This window comes from Colius striatus, chromosome 1 (assembly GCF_028858725.1).
Source record: "Colius striatus isolate bColStr4 chromosome 1, bColStr4.1.hap1, whole genome shotgun sequence".
Classification (NCBI taxonomy): domain Eukaryota; kingdom Metazoa; phylum Chordata; class Aves; order Coliiformes; family Coliidae; genus Colius; species Colius striatus.
This window is the reverse complement of record NC_084759.1, coordinates 142421524-142445670: the sequence shown is the minus strand read 5'-3', so window position 1 is coordinate 142445670 and position 24147 is coordinate 142421524. Positions and strand designations below refer to the sequence as shown.

At 43.8% G+C, this 24147-nt stretch overlaps 2 protein-coding genes across 13 annotated transcripts in view; one reads left to right on the top strand and one right to left on the bottom strand.

Annotated features, from left to right (window-relative positions):
* WNK1 (WNK lysine deficient protein kinase 1) overlaps positions 1-4313 on the top strand; it is a 106722-nt gene extending 102409 nt beyond the window's left edge. For 4 of the 9 annotated variants that reach the window (XM_062010032.1, XM_062010027.1, XM_062010038.1 and 1 more), the window contains 2 exons: positions 26-213; positions 1229-4312. In XM_062010032.1, coding sequence (XP_061866016.1) covers positions 26-213; positions 1229-1543 — 503 coding nt within the window. In that variant the 3' untranslated portion in view covers positions 1544-4312. Of the gene's footprint in view, positions 1-25; positions 214-1228 lie in introns of all 9 variants that reach the window. The other 5 variants (XM_062010077.1, XM_062010067.1, XM_062010086.1 and 2 more) reach the window with 2 other exon arrangements.
* Positions 4034-24095, bottom strand: RAD52 (RAD52 homolog, DNA repair protein). 4 transcript variants are annotated; one of them, XM_062010131.1, is made up of 12 exons: positions 23989-24095; positions 16110-16192; positions 14600-14701; positions 13910-14003; positions 12293-12360; positions 11910-12028; positions 11745-11820; positions 8654-8850; positions 8324-8466; positions 7661-7741; positions 6904-7146; positions 4034-6630 (listed from the first exon to the last, which is right to left on the bottom strand). In XM_062010131.1, the coding sequence occupies exons 2-12, from the start codon at positions 16188-16190 to the stop codon at positions 6572-6574; spliced, it is 1263 nt and encodes a 420-aa protein (XP_061866115.1). In that variant the 5' UTR covers positions 16191-16192; positions 23989-24095; the 3' UTR covers positions 4034-6571. The 4 variants fall into 4 exon arrangements, with proteins under 4 accessions (XP_061866115.1, XP_061866124.1, XP_061866141.1 ...); XM_062010140.1 differs by having other exon boundaries at positions 8324-8460; XM_062010157.1 differs by lacking the exon at positions 6904-7146.
* Between the last annotated feature and the right edge of the window lie 52 nt (positions 24096-24147).

Here is a 24147-nt window from a genome sequence, read left to right as displayed (position 1 = left end):
TGATTCCCGTTTTCTGTGTTTGTAGGGACCAGCAGCACTAACACTGTCGGGGCGGCCGTGAACAGCCAAGCACCCCAGCCTCAGCCTGCTGCCATTGCCTCAAGCCGGAAAGGGACTTTCACCGATGACCTGCACAAGCTGGTAGATAACTGGGCCCGAGATGCCATGAACCTATCTGGCAAGAAAGTTGGCAAAGGGCATAGCAACTATGAGGTAAGAAGTAATCTGTAAACAACTTCTGGTAACAAACTGTCAGTGTTATTGCCATCTCATTAGGGAGTCAGACGCACTGAGAGTGCAGCTGCCATGTGGCTTAGAATAGAGTCATTAAGGTTGGAAAAGACCTTTAGGATCATTGAGTCCAATGATAACCCCAGCTTGGACAGCTGCTCTAGAAAACAGTTGGCTATGTCTTCTCTCTGCAGGACTGTATCACTTGCTGCAGTAGGGAATCAAAGAATTGTTTTGGTTGGAAAATACCTTCAAGAACATTGAGTCCAACTATTAAACTGACACTGCCAAGCCCACCACTAAACCATGTCCCTCAGCACCTCATCTACACATCTTTTACGTATCTCCAGGGATGGTGACTCCACCACCTCCCTGGGCAGCCTATTCTAGAGTCTTTAACAACCCTCTCACTGCAAAAGTTCTTCCTGATATCCAATCTAAACCACCCCTGGTGCAACTTGAGGCGATTTTCTGTCATCCTATCGCTTTTTACTTGGGAGGAGAGACTGATCTCCACCTTGCTACAGCCTCCTTTCAGGTAGTTGTAGGGAGTGATCATGTCTCCCCTCAGTCTCCTCTTCTCCAAGCTGAACACTCCCAGTTCCCTCAGCCACTTCTCATAGAACTTGTTCTCCAGACCCTTCACCAGCTTCATTGCCCATCTCTGGACACACTCCAGCACCTCAATGTCCTCCTTGTAGTGAGGGGCCCAAAACTGAACTCAGCACTCAAGGTGCAACCTCACTAGCACTGAGTACAGGGGGACAATCACTTCCCTGTTTCTGCTGGTCACACTATATCTGATATAAGCCAGGATGCCATTGGTCTTCTTGGCCACCTGGGCACGCTGCTGGCCCATGTTAAAGGATAACTAAAGAGGAAGGCCATGGCGTGTTCTTGAAAACATCCACCAGGAAGAGCTTGTAGGCCAAGGGGGAAGCCTGTGGTTTTCAAGCACCATTGTGTAACTTTTCTTGGGGGTCGGTTTCTCTTTCAGGGCCCTGGAATGGCAAGGAAGTTCTCGGCGCCAGGTCAGCTCTGTATCTCTATGACATCTTCCCTGGGTGCTACACCCATCTCTGCAGCATCAGCTACCTCTTTAGGTCCCTTCACCAAGGCCATGTGCCCCCCGCAGCAGTACGGTTACCCCGCGGCGTCTTTCGCCGCACCGTGGAGCGGGACGGGGGGTCCGGCGCAGCCTCCGCTTGGCCAGTTCCAGCCCGTAGGTGCCACGTCTTTGCAAAGCTTCAACATCAGCAACTTGCAAAAATCCATCAGCAACCCCCCGGGCTCCAATCTGCGGACCACTTAGCCGTGCTCGGCGGCCGTGCTGGCTACACCTCGGGACAGGACGTGGGGAGGGAGACGGGGCCCTGTATCAACTACTAGTGCTGCAATGAACTGGTAGCTTGCCAGACTGGGAATGATTTTTCTCTATTCTGACCGTTGCTGTCAACTCCCTGCGAAGGGAGTTTACCCACACGCTTTCAAGGGGGAGTAGGATGATCAGCATCCTTAGGATGGGATAGTGCTTCTGACCGAAGGGTTCCGCTCTTGTGTGGGACGAGAGCTGTGGAGAAGTCACGGGGTCAGTTAACGCGGTCTCGCTGTAACGTTTCTCTCGGGTTTGAGGCTGAAGCCGCACGCTGTTGAGGTGGGAGAGCCGAATCCTAGCATGAGGCTTTAGCACGCTTCTCATCTCTTCCCTGAAGAACCAAGACCAGGAGAAAAGCTGTCCAAAATTCCCTTCCTCTCCCCTCTCCCCAGTCAATCGTATCTGGCTCCGAAACGGTGGGGCACCCAAATGGACTTGCAGTGCAGCCCGTGCTTGATAGGTCATTACTGCTTTAAGTAAGATATTAACAGCTTTGACTGCAGCATTAGAGCAATTTAAATTGTTTTAAAAAAAAATTTAAAAGTTCCCTGCGGACATGTACTTACCATCAGTTTTGATGTGGAAACACTGTGATATATAAATGTTGTTGGACAACAGTAGTTTAAAAAAAAAATGAGTGGAATATAGAGGGTTAAAAAGTTAAGAAGAAAACAAAAACCGGGAAAAAAAGCTAGCTATATCCTTATACTTATTGGAGACACTTTAACTTTTTTTCTTTGTATTTTCATTGTATTAGATAAATAAATGTGAATGTAAAATTGTATAAATTAATGTACTTGAATACTTGTCTGTTCTCCCAGTATGCTTGCTGGATATTTTAGTGCCTTGGACTTCTCTCGCTTCTGCAGTCAGCATCGTCTTCCCAGCAGAGCCCCGGGCAGAGAGAGAGGAGAGGGTGAGTTCAGAGGAGGACGAGTTGTATATGGTACCCGGTGGCAGGGCCGTGGGGCTTTCTTTAGTGACCCTGTTGCTGTTCAGAGGAGGTGTGTGGAGGGAGAAGTCGCTGAGGCGGCAGGTTGGAACCTTCCGTTCCGTGCGTGGGGGAACTCGTCCAGGCAGGCGGATCCCAAGTTGTTGGTGTGACAGGGGCCAGGTGAGGGCGGGACAGAGGGTTGGGGGTGCAGCTGAACCGAGACTCACCCGTGTTGGCTGCGGAGGCAGGAGGTCGGGATCGGAAGCAGAGAGAGGAGGGGGAGAACGTGTGTCTTTGGGAAGGGCCCAGCTTAAGATGCAGTTTGACTCCACCTGCAAAGTGATGAAGATGTTTGGGCAGGATGTGACTTGAGGGAGAGGTGCCATTGCTCGCTGGCATGGGGTTGGCTGCTGGGATTGCTTTTCTTACCTTTTGTTTTTGTTTGTTTTTGGTAAAATCCGTTGAAGCCGGGACTAGACTGTCCTGGTGCAACGTCCATTGCCGGCAATGGATGTACTTGAATCAGCCGGCATCAAAACATTTCCTCTGTCTGTCTTGGGAGGATTTACCATTTTGTTCTCTCTGATCAATTTCAAGCTGGTACCAGGGCTGTAACTGTCGGTCACCTCTTAGTAACCGTACTGTACCTTCTGCTTTGGTCATTCTCCCTCTGCATAGGTAAAAAATAAATACTGGTTTCCTCTTCAAAGTTAAAAATAATACCAGCCAGTATTTGTGGCGTGCTGCAGAAAGCTGTGAGGGCTGAGCACCGCGTGTGCCGGTACTGGGGAGCAGCCCACCGGGAGCTGCCGCCTCATGGACATGTTCCTTGCCAGAATGGTTTGGTTCTAGGAGCGCTGCTCCCCCGTGGAGCCTTAGCAGGGAGCTGTTCTGTCTGCGCACGTTCTCGCTCCTTTATATTTACAAACAAACGTGCAACATCTGTTCCTTTCCTGTCACTTTAGGGTTTCTGCAGCAGTTTTGGCAGCCAGGGCAGGTGCAGGCCAGGGCCGAAGGCCTGAGGGTGAAAGCTGACAGTGAGGGCCCAGGTCCCTAGTGCTGGGGGTTTGGTCTTTGTAACCGCAGTGCAGCCGAGAGCTACAGAATGAGAGCAGCGGCGTGTGCGGGGAGGCACAGGGACCCGGGGGCTGGAGTGACACTGGGAACCTCACCTAAGCTCAGCCGCGTTGTGCCAGGCCGGCTTCTCGGCCACAAAGACGCTCCCCGAGCACAGGGTGAGCTCGGGGAGGGGAAAGGCGAGGCACGCTCTGGGAGGGGCTATGGCTGTCTTGGAACAAGGGGAGTATTCAAGACAGGGGAACCAATCAGCTGGATGCAGCACGTGGTTATTTAATTTTGATCTAAAGTTTTGAGGTAGTCTTTTCTCTTACTGTTATGCAAGAACTGTTTGGTTTTTTTTTCCCCCCCTCTCCCCCCCACCCCCCTCCTGTGGATGAATAACTGAAGTCTAGAGGAATAAACTAATGCTACTGAACTGTTAAATTATTTTGTTTAATATTACACTTTGAGTATCTTTTTTCCACATAAAATCTGTTTCTGAATTACAAGCGTTTTTCTTTACATTATTTAACAATGTACACTGTAAAAAAAAAAAACAATAAAAAAAATAAAATGAACTGAAACTTTGGGCTTCCCTGGCCGTAGTTAGTTGTGTTTTGCACTAAACCCAGGCGCTGCGCTCCCTGCACGACTCAGCTTTGTGCTGCCAGTTGTTACCTTTGTAGAATATTTAATGAAGTCATTCAAATAAACCAAACCTGCTTTTGTTGAGCTGTGGGTTTTCTTGTCCAACAGCAGGTACCAGCCTCTCTTTCACCCTTTCTGGAGTGATGTAAATGTTCCCCAGTTTATCGCTTGATTGAAGGGAAGTACAAAAAACCCCTTTGTAATGACACCCTTAACTTCTCAAAAGCAATGATGGGTAATGAACCCTTAGGCCTTTGAAACAGGATACTCTGGAATGAGGAGCTATGCAGAAGAATTCATAGAATGGGTCTTCTTGAAGAGAGGAAGGGCCTGAGGGAAGGGGAAGGAGAAGCTGTGAAGGGTCGGGTAGCAGAGGAAGGATCAGAGGAGGAAGAATTGCTTTTATGGATGAGACTGTCAGGAAGTTTCCAAAGAGCAGAGAAATGCACTCTGCTGTGACAGTGATTGGGTGCCTCCTCCTGGCTGTCATGCTGGAGCGGGGTGTGCTGCAAGGGCTGGGGAAGCTGCTCTTCTGCTGTGTCCCCTGCCCTCCTCTCTGGGTGGAAGGGAACAGGGGAGGGCACCTGCCCTGCTGAAGAGGGAGAAACTTTTTAATGTTGATGCAAATTAAGGGATGGAATTCTTATTACAGCTAGTGCTTGTAGAGTCAGAGTGGGACTACTTTATAGGGTCATTCTCCAACAGCTGGGGACTTGTGGGAATTACTTGGTATTTCTAAACACTAATTGCTGCTGCATTTCTTTCCATTTTAAGAACAGCTTCTGGTCTGAGTCATGCTGCACCAGGCCTTAAAGGAAGGAGGGGGGGAAAAAAAGCAGCTCCAAGTCTGTTTTACTGCCCTTTCCAAAGGACAGTCCTGAGCAACACGAGGTGCTGAGGGCTCTGGGAGGCACAAGGGCTGTCTTTGTGCCACATGACATGGTACTGTGGCACAGACTCCAGGCTTCTTCTTGTACAAGTTTTGAGTGGTGCTGAACACAGTGATTCTGAATATCTGCACATTCCCTTCCTAACAGGTGTCTGATGTCAGCAGTGAGTGTGTGACTCAAAGCTGTGCTATGCGTTGCTTCCCTGAGCTGCTAAACTGGAGAGAAATGAGTATGGTGAAAGGTGACACTGTTTTCTAGGTGTATTCTGTTGCAGTTCACTTGTCCTGTTTTTCCCTGCTGATGTCAATCCTTGTTCTTCATCCTGCTGAGGAGGCATGTGGATGGTAGAGGGACCTTTTAAGGAACAAGAACAGTGAAGTGGTGAAGCTTAAGTAGGAGGAACAGGAATAAATGCTGAGTACTTCAAATGTATTTACATTTAGACAGCTTTAAGAGAATTGTCCACACAGAACAGTGATGGCAAAGCAGAGGAACAAGGTCCTGTTTCGTGTCTTGATACCAATTTCAGGGTTGCACTCATCAGTTTGGGTAAATTTTCCTGGTCCAGCTCTAACTTCTAGTCTTGGAGGATCATCCTCACTGTCTCCAGCACTGTACTTCTGAAAAATGCTACTCTGTCCAGTTTGAAATGCTGCTTTAAAATCCTTTCTTTGACCTTCTTACTAGAAGAAGAGCTGTTGCTTTGCTCTAACTTTTAAAACCCCCTTGAAGCTGTTTGTTGTCCATCTTGCAGCGAGTACAGGGCTGTACAGATGTACTCTTAACTAGTCAGTGTGTGTTGGCTTCTGTGAGCTTGTTAAACAAGAAATGAGTTGTAATGGTTTGAAAGGTATAGAGGCACAGACAGCTAATTTCTTATTTATTGTGACATTAAAAAAAGTTGAAAGCTTATTTAAAAACAAAAGTGCAGGCCCTGTTCCTTTAACAAAGGGTCCAAGCAAACCCTGTGCCAGGGGAATCCCCAAGGGCTGAGTAGCAGGCAAAGGGCTGGGCTCGGCCTCACCCAAGGGGCAACCTCAGCTGGTCAGCTTTGCTTGTCTGGCCATAACACACCCTCTCTCCCCATTTGACTAAAAAGTCTCTTTTCTCTGTGCTGAGGGAGAAAGGAGCTATGAATTGCATCTCACTTTAAAGATAGCTCTGTTACCATTTCATTACGTGCAACAGCAGCTTGTAATGCAGCCACAGGGCCGGCGCTGCAGAGGCACAAAGGATTGCTTGGTTATAGAAAAAGGCATCTGAAACATGTCATAACTTAGAAGCACAGGAAGTTCTTGCTGGATGTATTTTAAACTCTGTTGCTTCACCATCCTATAGAGGCAAATGCAGTAATGCAGACTTGCTCACAGTTTCCTAGCCAGCTGCAGTCCTCTGGTGCAGTGCAGTGGAGAGGTGATGATGCCCGCAGGTGCCCTATGTATGTTGCAGCCTCCTTTTCTTCAGGCTTTGACTTCTCCTGTGAGGGCTGTGCTCTGCCAAACAAGGAGACAGTGAGAAATGGAAGGTTCTTAAAGCTTTTTTTCCTGCTTTTAAAAGCACTCCTCAACTCTTTTTCTAGCTCTTCCTTAATAGGACAGTTGGATGGAAAACGTGGACAGTTCTCCTATCCCACTATCACAGCAGCTGCAGCCAGGCCCAAGAGAAGAGAAACGTTTCTCCCACTCCAAGTGGCTAATCTAACCGCTCCTTTCAGAACCAGGGGCCATTGTTAAGACAGAAGTTGGTCATTTTTTGGTGGCAGGTACCTGGGGTGTGCTGGTTGGCACAGCTGCTCTTGCTGGTGATTGTGGCAGATGGCTGAAGTTGTGCAAGTCCAGCAGAAACTTTGTGGTAACTTGTTCTGTGAGGTGTCCTGTTATGAGTGGTTATTTGATGACATCCATAGGGTCTTTGAGGTGTCTGCTGGCCAGCTGATGGATGTGCCATCTCCTGACCTGTTATCTTAAGATCAATGGTCTCCAAAGAAATGTCCCAAAGTTCAGGATCATCTAGAATGGATGAAATGGTGACAGTAATTGCACTGCAGGGGTGATGGCAGTGCCAGGACACCTGTCTACTCTTTTCCTACCAGTGGTGGCCACTATCAAAGTTAAACTGTACAGCAGCTTTTGTGCCAGCACACAGCAGTGTGGAACAGTGCTACTGCTTGTGCTCTGGCACTGTCCTGGCACTGTGGTGTACGTGTGACCCCAACAGCCACAGGTATGTTAAGAAAAAAACACTCCATCACTCCTAAAATGTCCTGTTTATGGGCAATGTCACTTCAGGAAAAGGGCTTACTGAATGGGTACAACAACTCTACTAAAAAGCCCAAGTGTGAAACCCCTCGTAGTGCAGGACATCATATCCCTGCCACTCTAGCAAGGTTTGTATTGTGAAGATCAGACTCATACTCACACTTCTATTATTGCAACTTCTGAACTTTCACCTTTCCACTGTACTTTGGAGTTGATTTAGATGCTAATGATTTAACATTCTCTTAGGAATCACTTTTTGGCTGACCTGCAAAGAACTCCTCTTCTATTGCCACCTCCTGTTGTACTGCTGCGGGAGTGCTGTGCTTTACAGGAGGGTCAGATGGTGCTAGACAGAGGGAATGCAAGAAGAGCTTAATATCAACAAGACAGAAGAATACTTTTGCTTCTCCTTCACAGACTATGAGTCTAAAATGATGAGCAGCAGTTGCCACCAGGTACCCTCTTTTTGTCCTCAAACTAGTTATGTTTTGGTAGCAGTATGTGGAAGGATTCTATAACTGATGGCAGCTGACAGAGCAGCTGGACTACTTTAAAATGGTTTTTAACCTCTTTACCCCATTCCCAACACCCTCCTTACCCCCCAGCTGCTCAGCCTTCCCAGTGAGGGAGGAACAATGTGTTAGTAGCTAAGGCAGTATCTATCTGCCTGCAAGCAGCTCGAAGTGCTGCGGCCTCTGTTGGGGCTGTGTGATAGAGGGGCCATTTGCAGAGTTGTAGTGTTAAGGATGTGGTTCCAGAGCTGACTTTAAAGAACGGAGCAGGGTGAAGTATGAGAATCCTCCTCCCTTTGGCCTCAATTGTGTGGTAAAAGAACAGCACAAAAGCAAATGAATCTGGTCTGGCTCCTGTAGTGAGGCTGACATGTGCCTGCCAGTAGCTATGGCCAATTCTTCACACCCAGCCTTACCGTGGTCGCTGCTGGGAGTAACTACTGGAACCTGAGGCTTTTTCCCCATCTGTTCCCGGAACTGCTGCTGCAGCTGCTTTTGTCGTAGTTTCCGCTGGTAAGTGGCATCCCACTCGGCAGCTGAGGTGTCTGGATTTCTGTCCCTTCCCCCAGGTAAGCACAAAGTTAAACAGGGTTGCAATAAGTATATGTTAGGAAGAAAAAAAGCCACCTAAAGAAATAACAGCACAGAAAATCCACTGAACTAGTGGATTGCCATCTTATACCTTTTCCCCAGTCAGGCTGTCCTTGTGTTTTAAAAGGGACAGTAACTTCTAACAGCAGTCTCACCTGGAAGCATGTGGCTGTTCCTGGTCTGCCACCAGCACAGCAGCCTCTGTCTGAGCAGGCTGATGATTAGATGCTATCTCACAATGTTGTCTCTCTCCCATGTTCTGCCTTTCCAAACAGCTCTTGTATCTTGCTTTCTCTATTTCAGGCTCATAGTCTTGTCTTTTAGCTTTGACCAAATCTAGCTCAGGGGGCGCCTAGTAAAGGGAGAAGAAAACAGATTCAGGGATTTCCTTTGTGGAGTTAATGAAATAGGTACAGGCTTGTTCTACACAGTGCCGTTGAAAAATCTGTTTGCACTAAGGTAATAGTAAGTTAGAAAACTGAACTGCATTTTCAGTACAAAGTCAGTCAGTGAATCACTGAATTCATGCAGCTTTCTGTTCAATAGCTCAGCGCTTCGGGTCAGGTAGCCTCTGTCTCCCCACACTGTGCTCTCTGCACAGCAGAAAGACACAAGTGCAGCTTTGCAGCCTCTCAGGCCTTGGTTGAGGCTGTCAGTTTGGCTGGGTCCATTTTCACACCTGCATCAAAGGACATGAGCAAACCTCTACCAGTTCTGCACTGAGGAGGTGAGTGAGCAAGGTGTGCCATGCTTTTCTTTTTAAAGATGGGAGGGTTTGGCTCTGATTTTTGTCAATGAGTGGCACCGCCACAACACTAATGCCTCTGGCAAAGCAGAGCCATTTTTCTGTGGTGAGGTGTCACTTTGGGGCTGTTTCTACAGCCTAAGTTAGCCAGACAGAACGGCCTTACAGCTGTAAGCTGGCTGGCAGAGGTGGGGCAATTCTGGTATGCTATGAAACTCTGTGGATCAGCAGTTGTAAAATTTCCTCCTCTATTGGCAAGGTGGGTTCCTGCCTAGAAGCCTGCTGCTGCCAATGGGTAGGCATCAGGAGCTAACAAGGTTAATGCTGGTTACTGAGGTGCAGCCTCAGTTAACAGGCAGGATGCCTTTAACACTATGTATAAGGCTGTGTTGCATCACAGCCTACTTCTGAATTGTCATAGCTCTGAGAGATGTGGGTTACAGAATGGTTGGCACTGAGATTTACGTTACAATTTCTTGTCTCTCTCTGGACTGAAGACCTCCAAAAGAGGCATTTCTCTGTGGTGTGAGTTCACTGACCTCGTGGTTTCACAGAGGGTAAAGTAACTGCAGCTCTTCCCTTGCAAACTAGAACCTAAGGAGGTAAGGAGTCCAAAAAGCAAAGCGAGATCTAACGTGGCTTCTTATTATTTGAGAAGGATAAGAATCCTAGTTATGGCAAGGAACATAACTGTTCAAGTACCCATCAGTTGTATATATTAATTCCTCATATTCAAAAGCCACAGTTTGCCAGTAGTGTCAATGTCAAGTACTTAAACAAATTGGAGCATAGATCTTCCTAGTGTTATTCCTCATCCTACAGCAGCCAAGACCAGTACTCCTGCTCTCATCATCCAGTTGCAAAATTCAGGTACCAACACGGTTTGGGAGTCAAGCAGAGGACATTTGCAGGGCCATTTGTACATCCCTCAGAACAAAACAAAAGAGTGTTACCCGTTTTGCTGTTCTGTGGTGTAAAAGTTTGAAGTTACTGGCAACAGCTAAAAGTTGTTGTGGGTCCAGTCTAAACAGTTTGGTTTACCCGTTCTATCACAGATGCATCTAAGTTTGCAGTGTTCTTTTGGAAGGGAACCATGTTGCTTAACTGAATGTTGAAACCACCTGTAGAAATTATCTTTGCTTGAGACCTCAGTACAAACACACTGGGGTAGAGAATAATTGCCTGTTAACTATTCTAACAAGAACAATGAGGGACAAAATAACGTAGAGTTCGTTTCCTGTCTAGCTGTGATGTGTATTAGGGCCTGGTAGAGTATTACTACTGGGTAGTAAAAGAAGACAACTATCAATGCATATATTGACATGGCCACTGTATGGATTTTGCTTAAAATTATGTGAAAGTTCCAACCTCAACAGGCAGCTTCGGTATATGACCCACCTGGTGGTGTTTCTAAGATATCCTGGGCTATGCATAGTATAAACTTTATTGGAAATAAGTCTCTCTTGTGTCCAAACTTCCTGTTTTCTGCCAGAGCTCCTTACAGTCTAAACAATGCTCCCTTTTCCTGCTGCCCACTGGCTGACATACAGGCTGTAAGCTCAAGAGACTTGAGGACTAAATGAAATAGTCCTGATTTTCTAGAAATGCCCAGAGGAGCTGTACCTGCTTTAGGGTGGGTTACACAAATAGATAAAATTGTTTGCCTCCTCTTTTGCCCAGCCTTCAGCCACTGGTTTTGAGCCATGACAGCAATTGGAAACTGTGTCACTGCAGGCAGCTATTTCCCATTCTTTTTTTTTTTTTGTTCCTGAAAACACCCAGTAATGAGAGGAGTATGACAAGTGAGGCTGAGTTTTAAAATCCATAATAGCGAACTGGATTCACTATTCATTGGATCGTGACTAGTGAACCACTGACAATGAGAACATATGGAGAGATGTGTTCTGGTATTTGCCTCATACAGGGCAAAAGCATATAGTAAAAAAACATGAACACAGCCTTGCCACTTGGTTTTTCCATTTCACCTGTGATGTGACGAGCGTGTAACTTGATGTTGGTATCATTGCTGATGAACATTTAAAACGGAAGTGGCCAAATGAGAGTGATACACTGAGTTGCTGCAACCGACAAAGCTTAAGCAGTCTTAAGAAATGCAGCAGGTGAAGGAGACAGCACCTAGAACAAGGCAGTTTAAACAGTTCAGTGGTAACAGTTCAGTAGCTTAACCTGCTATGAACACAGATGTACACGTCACTGGCACTGAACAGAGAGACTTAGACAACGTGGCCATAAATGCCACATGAGATCTCCAGTAGGATGCTGTTACTTCACCGTAATAATGTTGTCTGCTGCCAACAGTCAAAATACAGAGTAGCTGTGCTAAAATGTCAGGGAGGGATTGTGTAAAAAATGGCAAAGGCTATTGGTCTCCTAGCCTAAAACATTCAGGGATAAGATGCACTGATAGCATTCTTTCTCATCTTTTTAATGTGAAGGACCAGAAGCAGCAGCCACGTTGTGGGCCCTGCTCTGCACCGCACCTGCCGGGGAAGCTTATTGACGGCTCGCAGGTAGTCTTTGTCCAGGATGCAGTTCCCAAGAGCATTCCCAAAGCACCTGAGAAAGGAGAGACCTTGCTGTGACTGAAAAGAACACGCAATTCTTACTTTGCTTCTCAAAGTGTACAAGTACTGATCTTCACTTACTTGAGGGCCCTCTTCAGTCCATCTGTTACTGCCTCCTTTCTCGCCTTTTCTAGGGACAAGGCCTTAGACTTCAGGCCTTCACTGACTCCATACCCCACGTCTTCATGGTATGACCCATCCTGCAGAAAATTGTTTAAAATACTACATATAAGGGAGTTTCTGCACATACAGCACTCCTGGTAGATGCTGTGCTTTCCTAAGCCTGATTACTCCCTCTTGGCTGGTGGTTCTACAGCAAGAGCAATGTTTTGGACACCACTTGGTCCTCTGGTGTAGTTCAGTACTCAAGAAGCGCAATCTGACCCCTGAGCATGAACCTTCATTCACAGCTTTAGGAAACTGCTCAACTATAAAACAGAGGAGAAAAAAAAAAATCCACTTACCTTAAGCTGAACTTTCACAAATGCACAAACCCCCACATAGAACCTGCCATTGTTGAGGTCAACAAAGTCTGTGGGAGGGAAAAGTAACATCAAATAATACCAAAGTAACAAAACAAAACAAAAGACCTCTGACCTAGATTTTGATCTCCTTTTGTCCTTTGAGGACGTTCATAAACCTGTACCGTACTTGCTGAATGTGCCCAAGATACTGTATCATCTTGTATAAAATGGAGCATGACTTACAAAATATTAACTGTAGTTTGAGAATGCTGACTTGTAGATATGCTGTGGTCACATTCTGTCATACTTTCTGGTTAGTAATAGCTAGAGCTGCCACAGTCACGCCCTGTACCGTGTGTATAAACTTAAAACATATGAAGGAAAGAAAGAAGAGTTTGGTGTGTTACTTCTCATTCAGCTCTATAGCCTGAATGTTCTTTCCTATATATTAGAAGCCTCCAGTTTGCAAAAATTTGCACAAAGTTTTACCCAGCACAGACAGTCTGAGGAGTTCAACAGATTGCAACACAACTCTCAATCCAAGATCTCTAATCGCCTTTATTTTACACCAAAAGCAATGTTATGTTATATACACGGAACACTCTAGTTAACAGTCTTGCAGAACTGATAGAAACATGACAGCTGAAATGAAATGCTTTGAAGTTCAAGTAACTGTACTCTGGGGTCCAAAAGTTCTTCTGTACTAATCTGGTCTGTTTGTTTAATTGTTTTGTAAACCTGCTGGAGGTGCAAGCCCTTTTTCTACCTCAGAGTTTAAACCCAAATATAACACAGAATCCTCTGGGTCTGAATTTCTAAGGAATGACTTATGGTGTTATTTGAAAAAGAGGAAAGTTTGAAAATGTCAGTCCTTTCTTGACTGAAGGGGGTGGGGGGGAAATGGCACAGAATAAATGGAAAGCAATGAAGTAACTTGTTTCAGTGTCTGGAATCCACCAGCCTGAGTTAAGATTTCTGAAGGCGGGGGGGAAGGAAGGAGGTACATTTAAGCAGCTTTGCTGAGCTATTTCAACATAGCAGATCTGCAAAAAAGGACACTACTCCTCTGCTGGGAACTATTTCAGCTATTGAGATGGAAGAAGCTTCATCTTTAAGATCACCTAATATTGTTTTCTAGAAGAACTTTTCCAAAGCTTTCTACTGTAAAAACCTCCAAAGCACGTATTGAATAGAGGAACTGGCGTTAAAGGACGGGTCCCTAAAGATTAGGGGAATATTAACTGAGAATATGAACTTGTTAGAATATAAAATTTCAGGTGAGTATGAAAGTTGGCTCAGGGGTGCTGCGTGTTAAATAGTTTAATTGTAATTACTATTGACTGAGTCTTCCCAAAGAGATCAGAAAACTTGATGAGCTCAAGAATAATCATGAACACTGTAACAAGTATGACATATTGCAATGCAAGATCTAAAAAGGAAACAGAAGTTCCATTGTTATTTACTTTAATTCTTGCCAACTGCTAAGACACCTGGAAATTCCATGAGCCTCTCCACAGGTTCTTTGAAGTGATCAGATTCCATCCTTATATGAGGTTTTTTTCTTCAGTGCCTCACAGTGAAACAAGAGGAAAACCTTTACACTCAAGAGATACTTACCAACATTCTGCTGAGTGACTGAATGAGCCCAGCCATTGAAGCCAAACATCTCATTGGCCAGACTGATTACCTTGTGACCCTCAATGTAACAGACCTGAAAAGAAGAGCATATACACAAAACCACACATGGATGAATACACACATATGTGCACACACCTATACGTGCTTCATTTTAAAAGAGGGTTTACACACACAGCATCTTACACTGAAGAAACACAGCTAAGTGCAAAGATCAAGTAATGTGAATAAAAAGGATGATGGTGCAGCTTTAGGTTCACCCCCTTCCAGCAACTGTAATGGGGATTAATATGACAACAAATAGAACTTAATTAATAGAAGGCAGAGCTAGCAGGTACTAGAGAGGGTAAAATGCAGCCAATGTCATATAGTTCAATATATTCCAGTTCTGGGAAAAAACAAGGAAACTATCTCAATGTTTCACAAGTAGATAAATATTCCCTTGTGAAGGATGAAGGAGTGAAAAGCTGTGGGGTTTTTTCAAGTATAAAAGGAACTTGTGGCTCAGTAAAAGCCAGAATTTATGCTATGCCAACTTTACTTTCATATCTGCATATTAAACTGCTAGTGGGAAATTCATTGAAAGAAAATAAGGATTGTTGTCACCTTTTCTAACCCTGCTTTTCCCAGAAAAACCTAAGAGTTGAAACATCTGTGTGTGTCTGTTCATACCTTTTGTCCTCCTCCGGCTTGCCGACTGCTGATATATTCTGGACCCAGTCTCTGACGGAGAGCATGCTGGATAGCTTGATATTCACTTGCTGTGTATTGATACTTGACAAAAAACAAGGTAAAATAAATCTTCTCACTCTTATTTTAGATCCCCTTTCTTCTCCTAACATTACTTCTTTATCCCATTTTTCTATGTACAGTCCTTCCAAGAAGCATAGGATTCATTTTTAGAAGCAGGATGTGATAGACAAGGAAAGCCTGTGTTACATCTGTGTGTTATGTTGGTTTTTTCTCTTATTCCCGAGGTATGTGTATAGAAGCATTAATTATTGATCTGTAGCAATTATTTTTCATTTCTCATAACCATCAGTACATCAGAAAAATTGAGATGAACCAGGACTATCCTTTTGAAGTCTTAATGCAGTCATAATCCTGGTCAAGGTGGCCAGGAATGCACATATAAGCTTATAGTTTACCTCTGAAAAATACAAGGTAGTATTTCTCTGTGACCAACAAGAACAGTGTATTTAAAAACTCCAACAAAACACAAACTTTAACCTTATTCTACCACCATATGCCATCTGGGCAGGGAGGATAGCAGGTTAGACAAGCAGTGCAAATAAAAATGTCTGGAGGAGTGTTCAGCAAATTTCCCTCATGCAGGGAAGATCCTTTTGCTAACTCAGACATTGTTGGTATCATTAGATAACACCAGCATCACTGGAAGCCTAAAGCACTGTAACTTGTCTAAGTAGAAATTTACAGTCTCTGCAGATTAGAGAAGCCTAAATGCACGTTTAAGGATTCAAACTTGATTGCCACGCTCTGATGTGAGATAGAACAGAGATTTTACCACCTAAATCACACGTGTTCCGTATGGGCCGCTCTGTCATTCAGCAGAACACGGAAGTCAATAGTGTACCATGTAAGTTCCAGTGCCTGACAAACCTCTCATTTGTATTTGTTTCTATTTAAACTTACAGGAATAACTTTGTCTTTTTCTGGCACTAGAGTGCAAGCCTGTAATCAAAAGGCATAAGGAAAAAATGATAGTACACTTGCCTATGCCATATTCAGGAACTATGTATAAATGCTGTGATGGAGAATTCACCACCGAAATGTCTGTTCAGTGCAGATAAATTTTTATTTTCTCTTAATTTAAAAAAAATCATTATTTTCTTTAATAGCTGAAAGTAGTTGCCTTTTCTGAAGCAATACTGAGAATGCCTATAAGCATGACCCAGGCCATCTGGGAACAAGAGAGAGAATGAAACGAATCATATTTTTAAGAAACAAAATTACAACCCTTTTGTGAGGAATTCAGAGCAATTTATTCTAACTTGAGGCCTGACAAGGCTGCCATGGAGGGAAATGTAATGTACAATTAGGTATAGTATAGCTAGGGTAATGGATACGACTCCAGCCTTACTGTCTCCAATTTTAAAACAAGAAAACACACAGAGCAGATTTCCAGAAGCTCCTCTTTCCCTCCCAGGCAAAAGGAACTGACCTGTCCGAAGTGAGCAACCGAGTTGCTTGTGCTGGAGCTGCTGCTGGAGCTTCCACTATCTTTCCCTTGGCTTTCAGGCATCCCTAAAGATAAGAGCAAACATAAATGCTAAAGATAACAGAACTAACAGTCCATATGAAGGTGTGCCAAAAAGCTGTTAAGTCCACTGTCCAGTGAGTACAACAATGGTCTGTAATAGATATAATGGACGTGACAATAGTATTACTCTACTTAGTCCATGGAACTGCTGCAGCCCCAGTTGCAAATGTGTTTTCTGACGTTGTTTCAGGGCAGTCAAAACTTGTCTTCCTAAATATGTTATACTATGTAGGCAGAAATGGCTAGTTTTATGCTAGAAGCAGAGACACTGTTCTGCTCTTCCATCCTAAAGAGAGCCTAAATTAAGTTATATGACAACAATTTACCTGCCTGGACATGTTCCTGTGCGACCTGATCTAGATGGACCTGCTATAGCAGAGGGGTTGGATTAGATGATGTCTAGAGGTCTCTTCCAACCCCTACCATTCTGTGATTCTGTAACAGTGAAACAATTATTTTAAGAACAATAAAGAAAAAATAAAGTAATTCCACAGCATCTGGATCCTGCATAAGATCAAAAGAGACACAAAATGAATGATGTTTCAAGTTCTTATGTTAAAAATTACCGTGGTAATGAATAGTATCTTTTTCCATTCTGATATGAATGCATTGTACCAATCTAAGTAAGGAAAACCAAAGTAATTCCCACTTTCAGATTGTTCAGCACTGTCTTCCTAGATGACTTTCAATATCCATTAGTACCTAGACTAATAAAAAGCAGAGGTAACTTTCTAAAATTTTACTCATCTGTCCCCTGACTTGTCAGCCTTTATTTTAGATTATTGTTTTGACTGTGACCATACTGTTAAACTCATGATGTTATCATATAAACTCTGCAGAGTGGCAGTAGATGGCACCCTTTTCCAAGCCACCAGTACTGCCTTGCCACTCCACCCTACTCCAGTCTGGTGAGAGCTTACATGACAGGTAGCCGAAGGAGCTGAAGCAGCACTTATGTGTCAGCCCATGGAGAGCATCTTTATGTTTCACAGAATCTTTTAGGCTGGAAAACACCTCTAAGAACAGAGTCCAACCATTGAGGCAGCATTGCCACATCCACCATTAAACCATATTCCTAAGCACCACATCTGCACATCTTTTAAATATCTCCAGGGATGGTGACTCGACCCCTGAGCAGCCTGTGCCGGTGCTTGACAACCCTTCAGTGAAGAAATTTTTCAGAATCTCCAATCTAAACCTCCACTGGCACAACCTGAGGCTGTTTCCTCTTGTCCTATCACTTGTTACCTTGCCCTAATCTCCTTTAAGGTAGTCATAGAGTGGTAAGGTCTCCCCTTAGCCCCCTCTTTCCAGATTAAACAACCCCATTTCCCTCAGCTGCTCTTCGTATGATTTTTGCTCAAGATCCTTCACCAGTTTCATTGCCCTTCTCTGAATATGCTTGAGAAACTCAGTGTCCCTTTGCACACATGCTGCTTTAGACTGGTAATCTATCACTAAAATGTTTGTATGCAATACAAACACAAGACAAATCAACAGAGCTACAAAACAGCTGGAGGTGGCAAAACAATTTGAGAAAGTCTAAAACCCTCAGAAGACTGCCTCATTCGACAGTCAGTTGGAACCTGGCTAGTGTTAAGCTTTGGTAATGTACTATACAGTCTTAATGCACTCTTTTACAAACAAGTTGTTTTTCTAGTCTGTAAATAAGGAAGGCAAAGCTTCCTGAGAAGCTGGCAACCAATTTTCAGAAACAGGATACTGGTGGTTTCCTTGGCAAGTATGAGCAGTGGTATATGCCAGGTGTAGCTAAATTCCTCCTTAATTTTGTTTGGCTATAATGATTCATTTTTGGTACAGAAGTTGTATAATTGTACAGGGTTTATACATTTGAATCTGTTTCCATCAACAATTAGTTGTAATTTGTTGTAATTGCATTTGGGTTTGGAAGAGAACAAATAGAAATTAATATTACCAGGAGAAACACTTGTGATTTAAGCAGTGAGTTCCTCTGTCTATGTTCATTGCTTTGAGCTGGAGACAATTAGAAAAATACAGTATGTATAGTGAGTGGCAGAGGGAATTACAGTTTGAAGAATATTCTTTCTTTTTTTTTACTCTAAGCAGCTGAACTCAGATCTTAATCATTATAGGGCCCTTGAGGGAAATGCAGTGCGTGAAGCATATGCATTTGCCTAGAGAACCCTCTTAGCAGTTGCCCACAAATCTTTATGTACAGTAGATGGGTGGCATTTCAATGCAAAATCGCTTTAGTGGAAACTCATGTGAAGTCCTTTCAGCTTTCAGATGTTGTGCACCATTGTAAGCCTAAATTCTCTGAAGAGACACACCTTTAATGAAGGTCCAAATAAGATATGGGAATTGATTCTGAATGAGAACAAGGAAGCACAGAATTCTGATGAGAACAGCTGCACATCATATGGTTCTAATCCAGCAGATCGGTTGCTGCCAGAGAACACTAGCAATGTACTTCTTTGCAATAAATAGTTTAAAAACAAGTCAGTGGTTTGTACTCAAAACCTGTATTACTCCACAGCTTGTGTGAAAGAGACAGAGGATGGCAGTTTAGTTACAATCTTTGCCTGTAGGAACAGTTTGCTTCAGCTGTGAGCCTTTTTTTAACCCAAACATTTGATTAGAGCAATGTGGTAGGTTTTTTTTTCAATCAGTGAAGTGCAGCACAGCAAAGCCCTACATCTCAAAGCAATTGCAGAGCATTTCCAAGTGAAAGAATTTCAATTTCAATATTATTACAATAGGAGTTCAAAAGAGGGAAAAGTTAATTCTGCAAATGGAGTTATAAATCTGCCTTAATGCCACAGCCAGGACTGGGGGAAGCCAAGGTGCTTCCATCCCTCTGTAGAATATAATTTCCTCACCACTCCCTCCCCCCTCTGTTTTAACTCATATGAAACATTAATAATGAAGTAGATAATAAGCTTTTGACTAGAGTACAAAAGAGCCTCCAGGACCAGGTGAGAGACTGTCTGACTCATAAAGCTGTGCTAAAAAAGCTGTATTTTCAAACCAGTTTGAATTATTAAAAATAAAAGTTCAAATACACATACTCTCTATGCAGGACAACAAAAGCAGCTCATTGTTGTGGATGTCAAAAGGATGGGGCAAAACTCTCTTCTGTAGTGTCCAAAGACAGGACAAGGGGTAATGGACATAAGCTTGAACACAAAAAGTTCCACTTAAACACAAGGAAAAACTGCTTGAGGGAGCCCTGGCACAGGCAGCCCAGGGAGGGTGTGGAATCTCCTTCTCTGGAGGTTTCCAAGCCTACCTGGATGCATTCCTGTGCACCCTGATCGAGGTGAACCTGCTTGGGCAAGGGGTTGGTCTACGTGATCTCTAGAGGTCCCTGCCAGCCCCTACCATTCTGTGATTCTATGACCATAAGCTTAAAGACACCTATAAATCATAACGTATTACCTCCACGATTTTGACTGTTATTTATTATTTACAGAGGATTCTTTTCAGTTAAGATAGTAATCTCAGAAATTTTTCTCATCACCGAGAAAATAGACAAGGCTACAGGCATTGCACTCTGCTCCAAACATCCCCTAGTAGGTGAGAACAGGCAAAGACTCTTAAAGAGCTTTTACTACTATTGTATTTTGATCTTGTTTGTTTGGTTTTTTTAAAGCCAGTAACACAAAAGCTTCAAATTTGCATGTACACAATTGGAAAATGGCTGTTTGGGGAAAGTAAAAATGAAATACTAATTTTCAACAGCACTCTAGACGTAGCTATTTATTTGTATGGTGGTAGTAAACTGAGCATTTGGTAAGAAAAAAATCTCCGTGTGTACACAAATTCCTATGTAGGAAATTAACCAAGCTTCTAGAACAGATAATCTAATTCTAGAATAGAGATTCCTCTTTTCAACTGCCACTGTATGACATGAGAGCAACACCTTCACCATCAATGATAGTGTATACATGTAACTTCTGAATTTTCTAAATGTGTTTTCTAAATTAACACATCCTCACATACCTTTCTACCTACCACTCATTACCCTAAAAAGGAGATTTTAGCTCTAAATCACCTCTGTCATACCAGTTCCCCTTTGTCTTGACAAATTAGGCTTTTGAAGCACACACTGTGCCTTAATCCTGTGCAAGTGTCTGTTCCCAGTGCTCTTCACAGGTCAGGTAGCAGGCAGTTTTTGCATCCCTTCAATTCATATCATGAGTTGTCTTAAGTACAACTTGGGAAATGCTCTGCTAAAACATGGCAGCTTCAAGAAATTGGGGCATCACACTAAGACCATGACTTTAACACAGCCTGTGAACTTACAGAGGGCTTTCCATGCAACCTCATTCTCCTCTATAGGGTAAGTCTCCTTCACAGTGAAGCTTTAATTTGCTGTGTAAAAATCTTTAATGTTGTTTCAATAAATGCAATTCCACTGAGCCCACCAAAAGCAAACACCTATGCATGCAGCAACCAGTGATTTAGAAAGCACTAAAGCCAATACCACATATTTAACCTTTTCTTACCCAAACTTTTTAAAGTTTTCTCTTTCTGTGGAAAGTCTCTCCTCTGGGAACTCCAGGCTGTTTTGTAAGTTGATTAACCTGTTATGCAAAAGCTGCTTTACCTAACACTGTGCTGAGTTCCACACCTTTTAAGTACAATGGGGCAGATGTTCCTAATCGAGACAGGCCTGTACGGTACCTGTTTAAAGGGGTGAAAACAGATCACAAAATTGCTGTGTAACAATTACATCCATTGTAACTCTTCAGTTCTGGCTTCTGATAATATCGCTAGGCAAACAACCCTGATGACATGAGAAAAGTGATGTAATATCCTATTAACTTCAACAGATGAAGATGATATTCAATGTTTTATAGGTTAAATAATGAAATGCGGGGAGAGGTGTGAGACTAGGTGTTTATTGTAGACTAAAGGTTGACAATACTTTATTGATGCATCTTATTGGTATTGATTCAGGCCACGTTCTGTAGTAAGAGAATAAAAAAGTATAACAGAAAATCTGAGCTAGCTACATTAGTTTAAATATATTTGCTTTCAAGGCACAGAAACACCACTACAACCCTTTCTCCTCAATTATGGCACATGTCAGATTTGTCATACCCTTAACCAGTCCTACATAGTTCAGTGGAATCTATATATGTGGCTTCAGATGCATAATTTAACTCATATTTATCAGGAAGTACCATGTTTACTTTTGGTTATGTCTAGAATGATGATACCCTCCTTCCACTAAACAGAAAACACTAGTTCTGGTTACGCTTTTTACCTATTAACATTTTCATGAACACAGTGTAAAGCTCTTTATTCCTTATCTGTATACAAGCTTAGCAGAATAACATAGTGCATTTGAGGAAGGGTTGTTTCTATTTAAGAGTGTTCTAACATCTGAAACCAAGCCTATCTAGACACAGAATCACAGAATGGTAGGGGTTCAAAGGGACCTTTAGAGCTCATCTAGACCAATCCCCCTGCTAAAGCAGGTCCACCTAGATCAGGTCATGCAGGAATGTGTCCAGGCATGTTTGAAAACCTCCAGAGAAGGAGACTCCACACCCTCCCTGGGCAGCCTGTGCCAGGGCTCCCTCACCCTTACTGTGAAATAGTTTTCCCTTGTGTTTAAATGGAACTTGCCCCAATCTCCTGACATCCACCATTTAGACATTTGTAAATATTAACGTGAATTTTTAAATATTAAAGTGAATTCCAGCATCTCTGGAACACTGGATAAGAAACTCATCTCCTTACTCATTATGCTGACTTTCCTGTCACAATAGCCTTTATACACTTATCAGGAATTCATCAGACATCGATGTATCTATTGGAAAGTGGTTTTAGGACTCTGCATCCCCAGCAACCACAAATCTACTTCGAGTCCAAATGAATTAGTTTTAAGAGATGTGTTGCTGCTGTGGTTTAGACTGCATTTTTATCAAATTTTGCCAGTTACACCTTCAAACATTTAATTAGCAATGTTGGGGGTAAATTACTTCTCTCTTACACAATTTTGTTCTGTTTTAAAGTTCAGCATTCATTGTCCCTTTTGTCTTACCAAGGGTCCACAAACCTTCATTAGTTAAAAACGCAACAATAACATCTTATGAAACAGATAATTCCAAACAATTCTAAAGCTGAAATACATTTGCTTTCTAAGAACATAAATCCTACTTAATTTCTCACAAGACAGAAACAACTTGTTTGACTTGCAAGCTTTTTTTCAAGTGTGAACCAACAAGCCTCACAGTTAGAAAACCAAAAAGAGAACAATCCACTCTTTAACAACTCTCACATTTCTAAAGACATGGAGTAAAAGAGCTTCTTCTGGTGGCCAGACCTGGCAGAAATATTACTCAAATATTGTAAATTATTTATGTGGATGTTTCTTTCTAAAAGCCTGTCAGGTTGATTTATGACCACATAATTTATGTATAAGCTACTTTAGTGACTTCACGGAAAAGTGAATAGGCTTTTTAACTCAAGAGTAATGTTTTGGGATGTAAAGGGAAAAAGCAGTCCAATTGGAGCTGTAGAAAACCTGTAGTTGTGCCAGATGTAATTGTTAGACAAGAAATTAACCTAGGCTGGAATCTAAAATATCTGTACTCTGCAAGAGCCGTGGGAGATCTGTCAAACTGCAGGTCATAAAACCCATTGTGATTACAGGCAGAGATGACACTTCTGGCAGCAAGACTGTATTAAGCTGACACACTAATGAAGTTACCGTGAAAATTCTAAAGCTCTCAAGCTCTGTTTTTCTGGTTTGCTCCAGATTGTCATTGTTTATTTTAAAATAGAAATAATTTACATTTGAAATTGACAGACTACTTCAAGAACAGGCAAGCTTCTATTTTCATCCTGCTTTCTCATCAATGCCTTTTTTGGGATACTTTAGGCTTGTCAGGGGTATATTAATAGCACACACTCACTAGGACTGTATTATTCTTCAGAAATTAACTTAAAGTGGATTCTGCGCTGCAGCTGAAAAGGAAGTTCAGCTTATTGGGACCTCAATGTATGTCAGCTATCATAATTGTGAGAGGTCTGAACTGCTGTATTTATTGCAATAAGATATTAATTTGACTAGCGATACATCAATAAATGTGTCATTCCTTAGTGTAGTCTTACAGATCTGTCCAATTTACTGTAACCTCTCACTTTAGTGTCCCCTGGGAATAACGGCTAACAAAGTCAGTGTTGGTTTGGGCTACTTATGCCTTGAAATCATGACAAAAAAAATCGAACTAGAAAGGTTCCTGAGCAGGTCATTTGCTCTGTCAGCCTGGACGAAGGCAGTGCTCAGTTACCGCAGGCTGTAAGTCTTCCAAGGCAGAGCCGTTTTGCGGGGAAACGGAACTTTACCCAAAGCAAACGTTCCTGGATAGCAGCGGGGCTGAGCGTACCGGCTTCGGCATTGCCCTGGCGGGACCCCCAGAGGCTCAGACCTCGGGGGAAGTGCCCTGGGCCACCTGCCGCTCGCCCAGCCAAGGCTCCCAACGCCGCCTCTCCGCCGGGAAGGACCCTGCAGACGGGCGAGGCGAGCAGCGCGGCAGGAGAAGCGCCCGAGGAGAGGTCGGCAGGGCCCTGGGGCTGCCCTGGCAGCTCCGCCCCACGAGGCGCTGCTCCTCGGCCAACGCCGCCGCCAACGGCTCCCCCCCGCGCGTGGGGCCCGGAGGAAACGGCCGCCGGGCGGCTCTGCGGGAGGCGTCGGCTGTGCTCAGCGACCATAGCCCCGCCGTCCTCCGCGGAGTGGAATATTTCCCGCCCCGCCGGCCCCGCGGCGGACGGTCCGTAGTACCTGGGCCGCGGGGTCCGCCTCCGATCTCCAGCGGCGGTTCGGAACTCCCGCCCAGGCAGAGGGAGAAAGAGAAAAAGCGGCTACGGCACGCGAGAAGAGCCAAACCTCCCGCGGCCGCGCGGAGCGGTGACGCAGCGCCGGGGCTGCGGAAGGCCACGC

Excerpts from the sequence above, each read along its gene's own strand:
- RAD52 (XM_062010131.1), bottom strand. The coding sequence starts at position 16,190 with ATGCCTGAAAGCCAAGGGAAAGATAGTGGAAGCTCCAGCAGCAGCTCC. Across the intron at positions 14,702-16,109 it reads CGGTTGCTCACTTCGGACAG|TATCAATACACAGCAAGTGA; the intron begins GTCAGTTCCTTT and ends TTTTTTGTCAAG. Across the intron at positions 8,851-11,744 it reads TCAATAAGCTTCCCCGGCAG|GCGCCCCCTGAGCTAGATTT; the intron begins GTGCGGTGCAGA and ends TCCCTTTACTAG.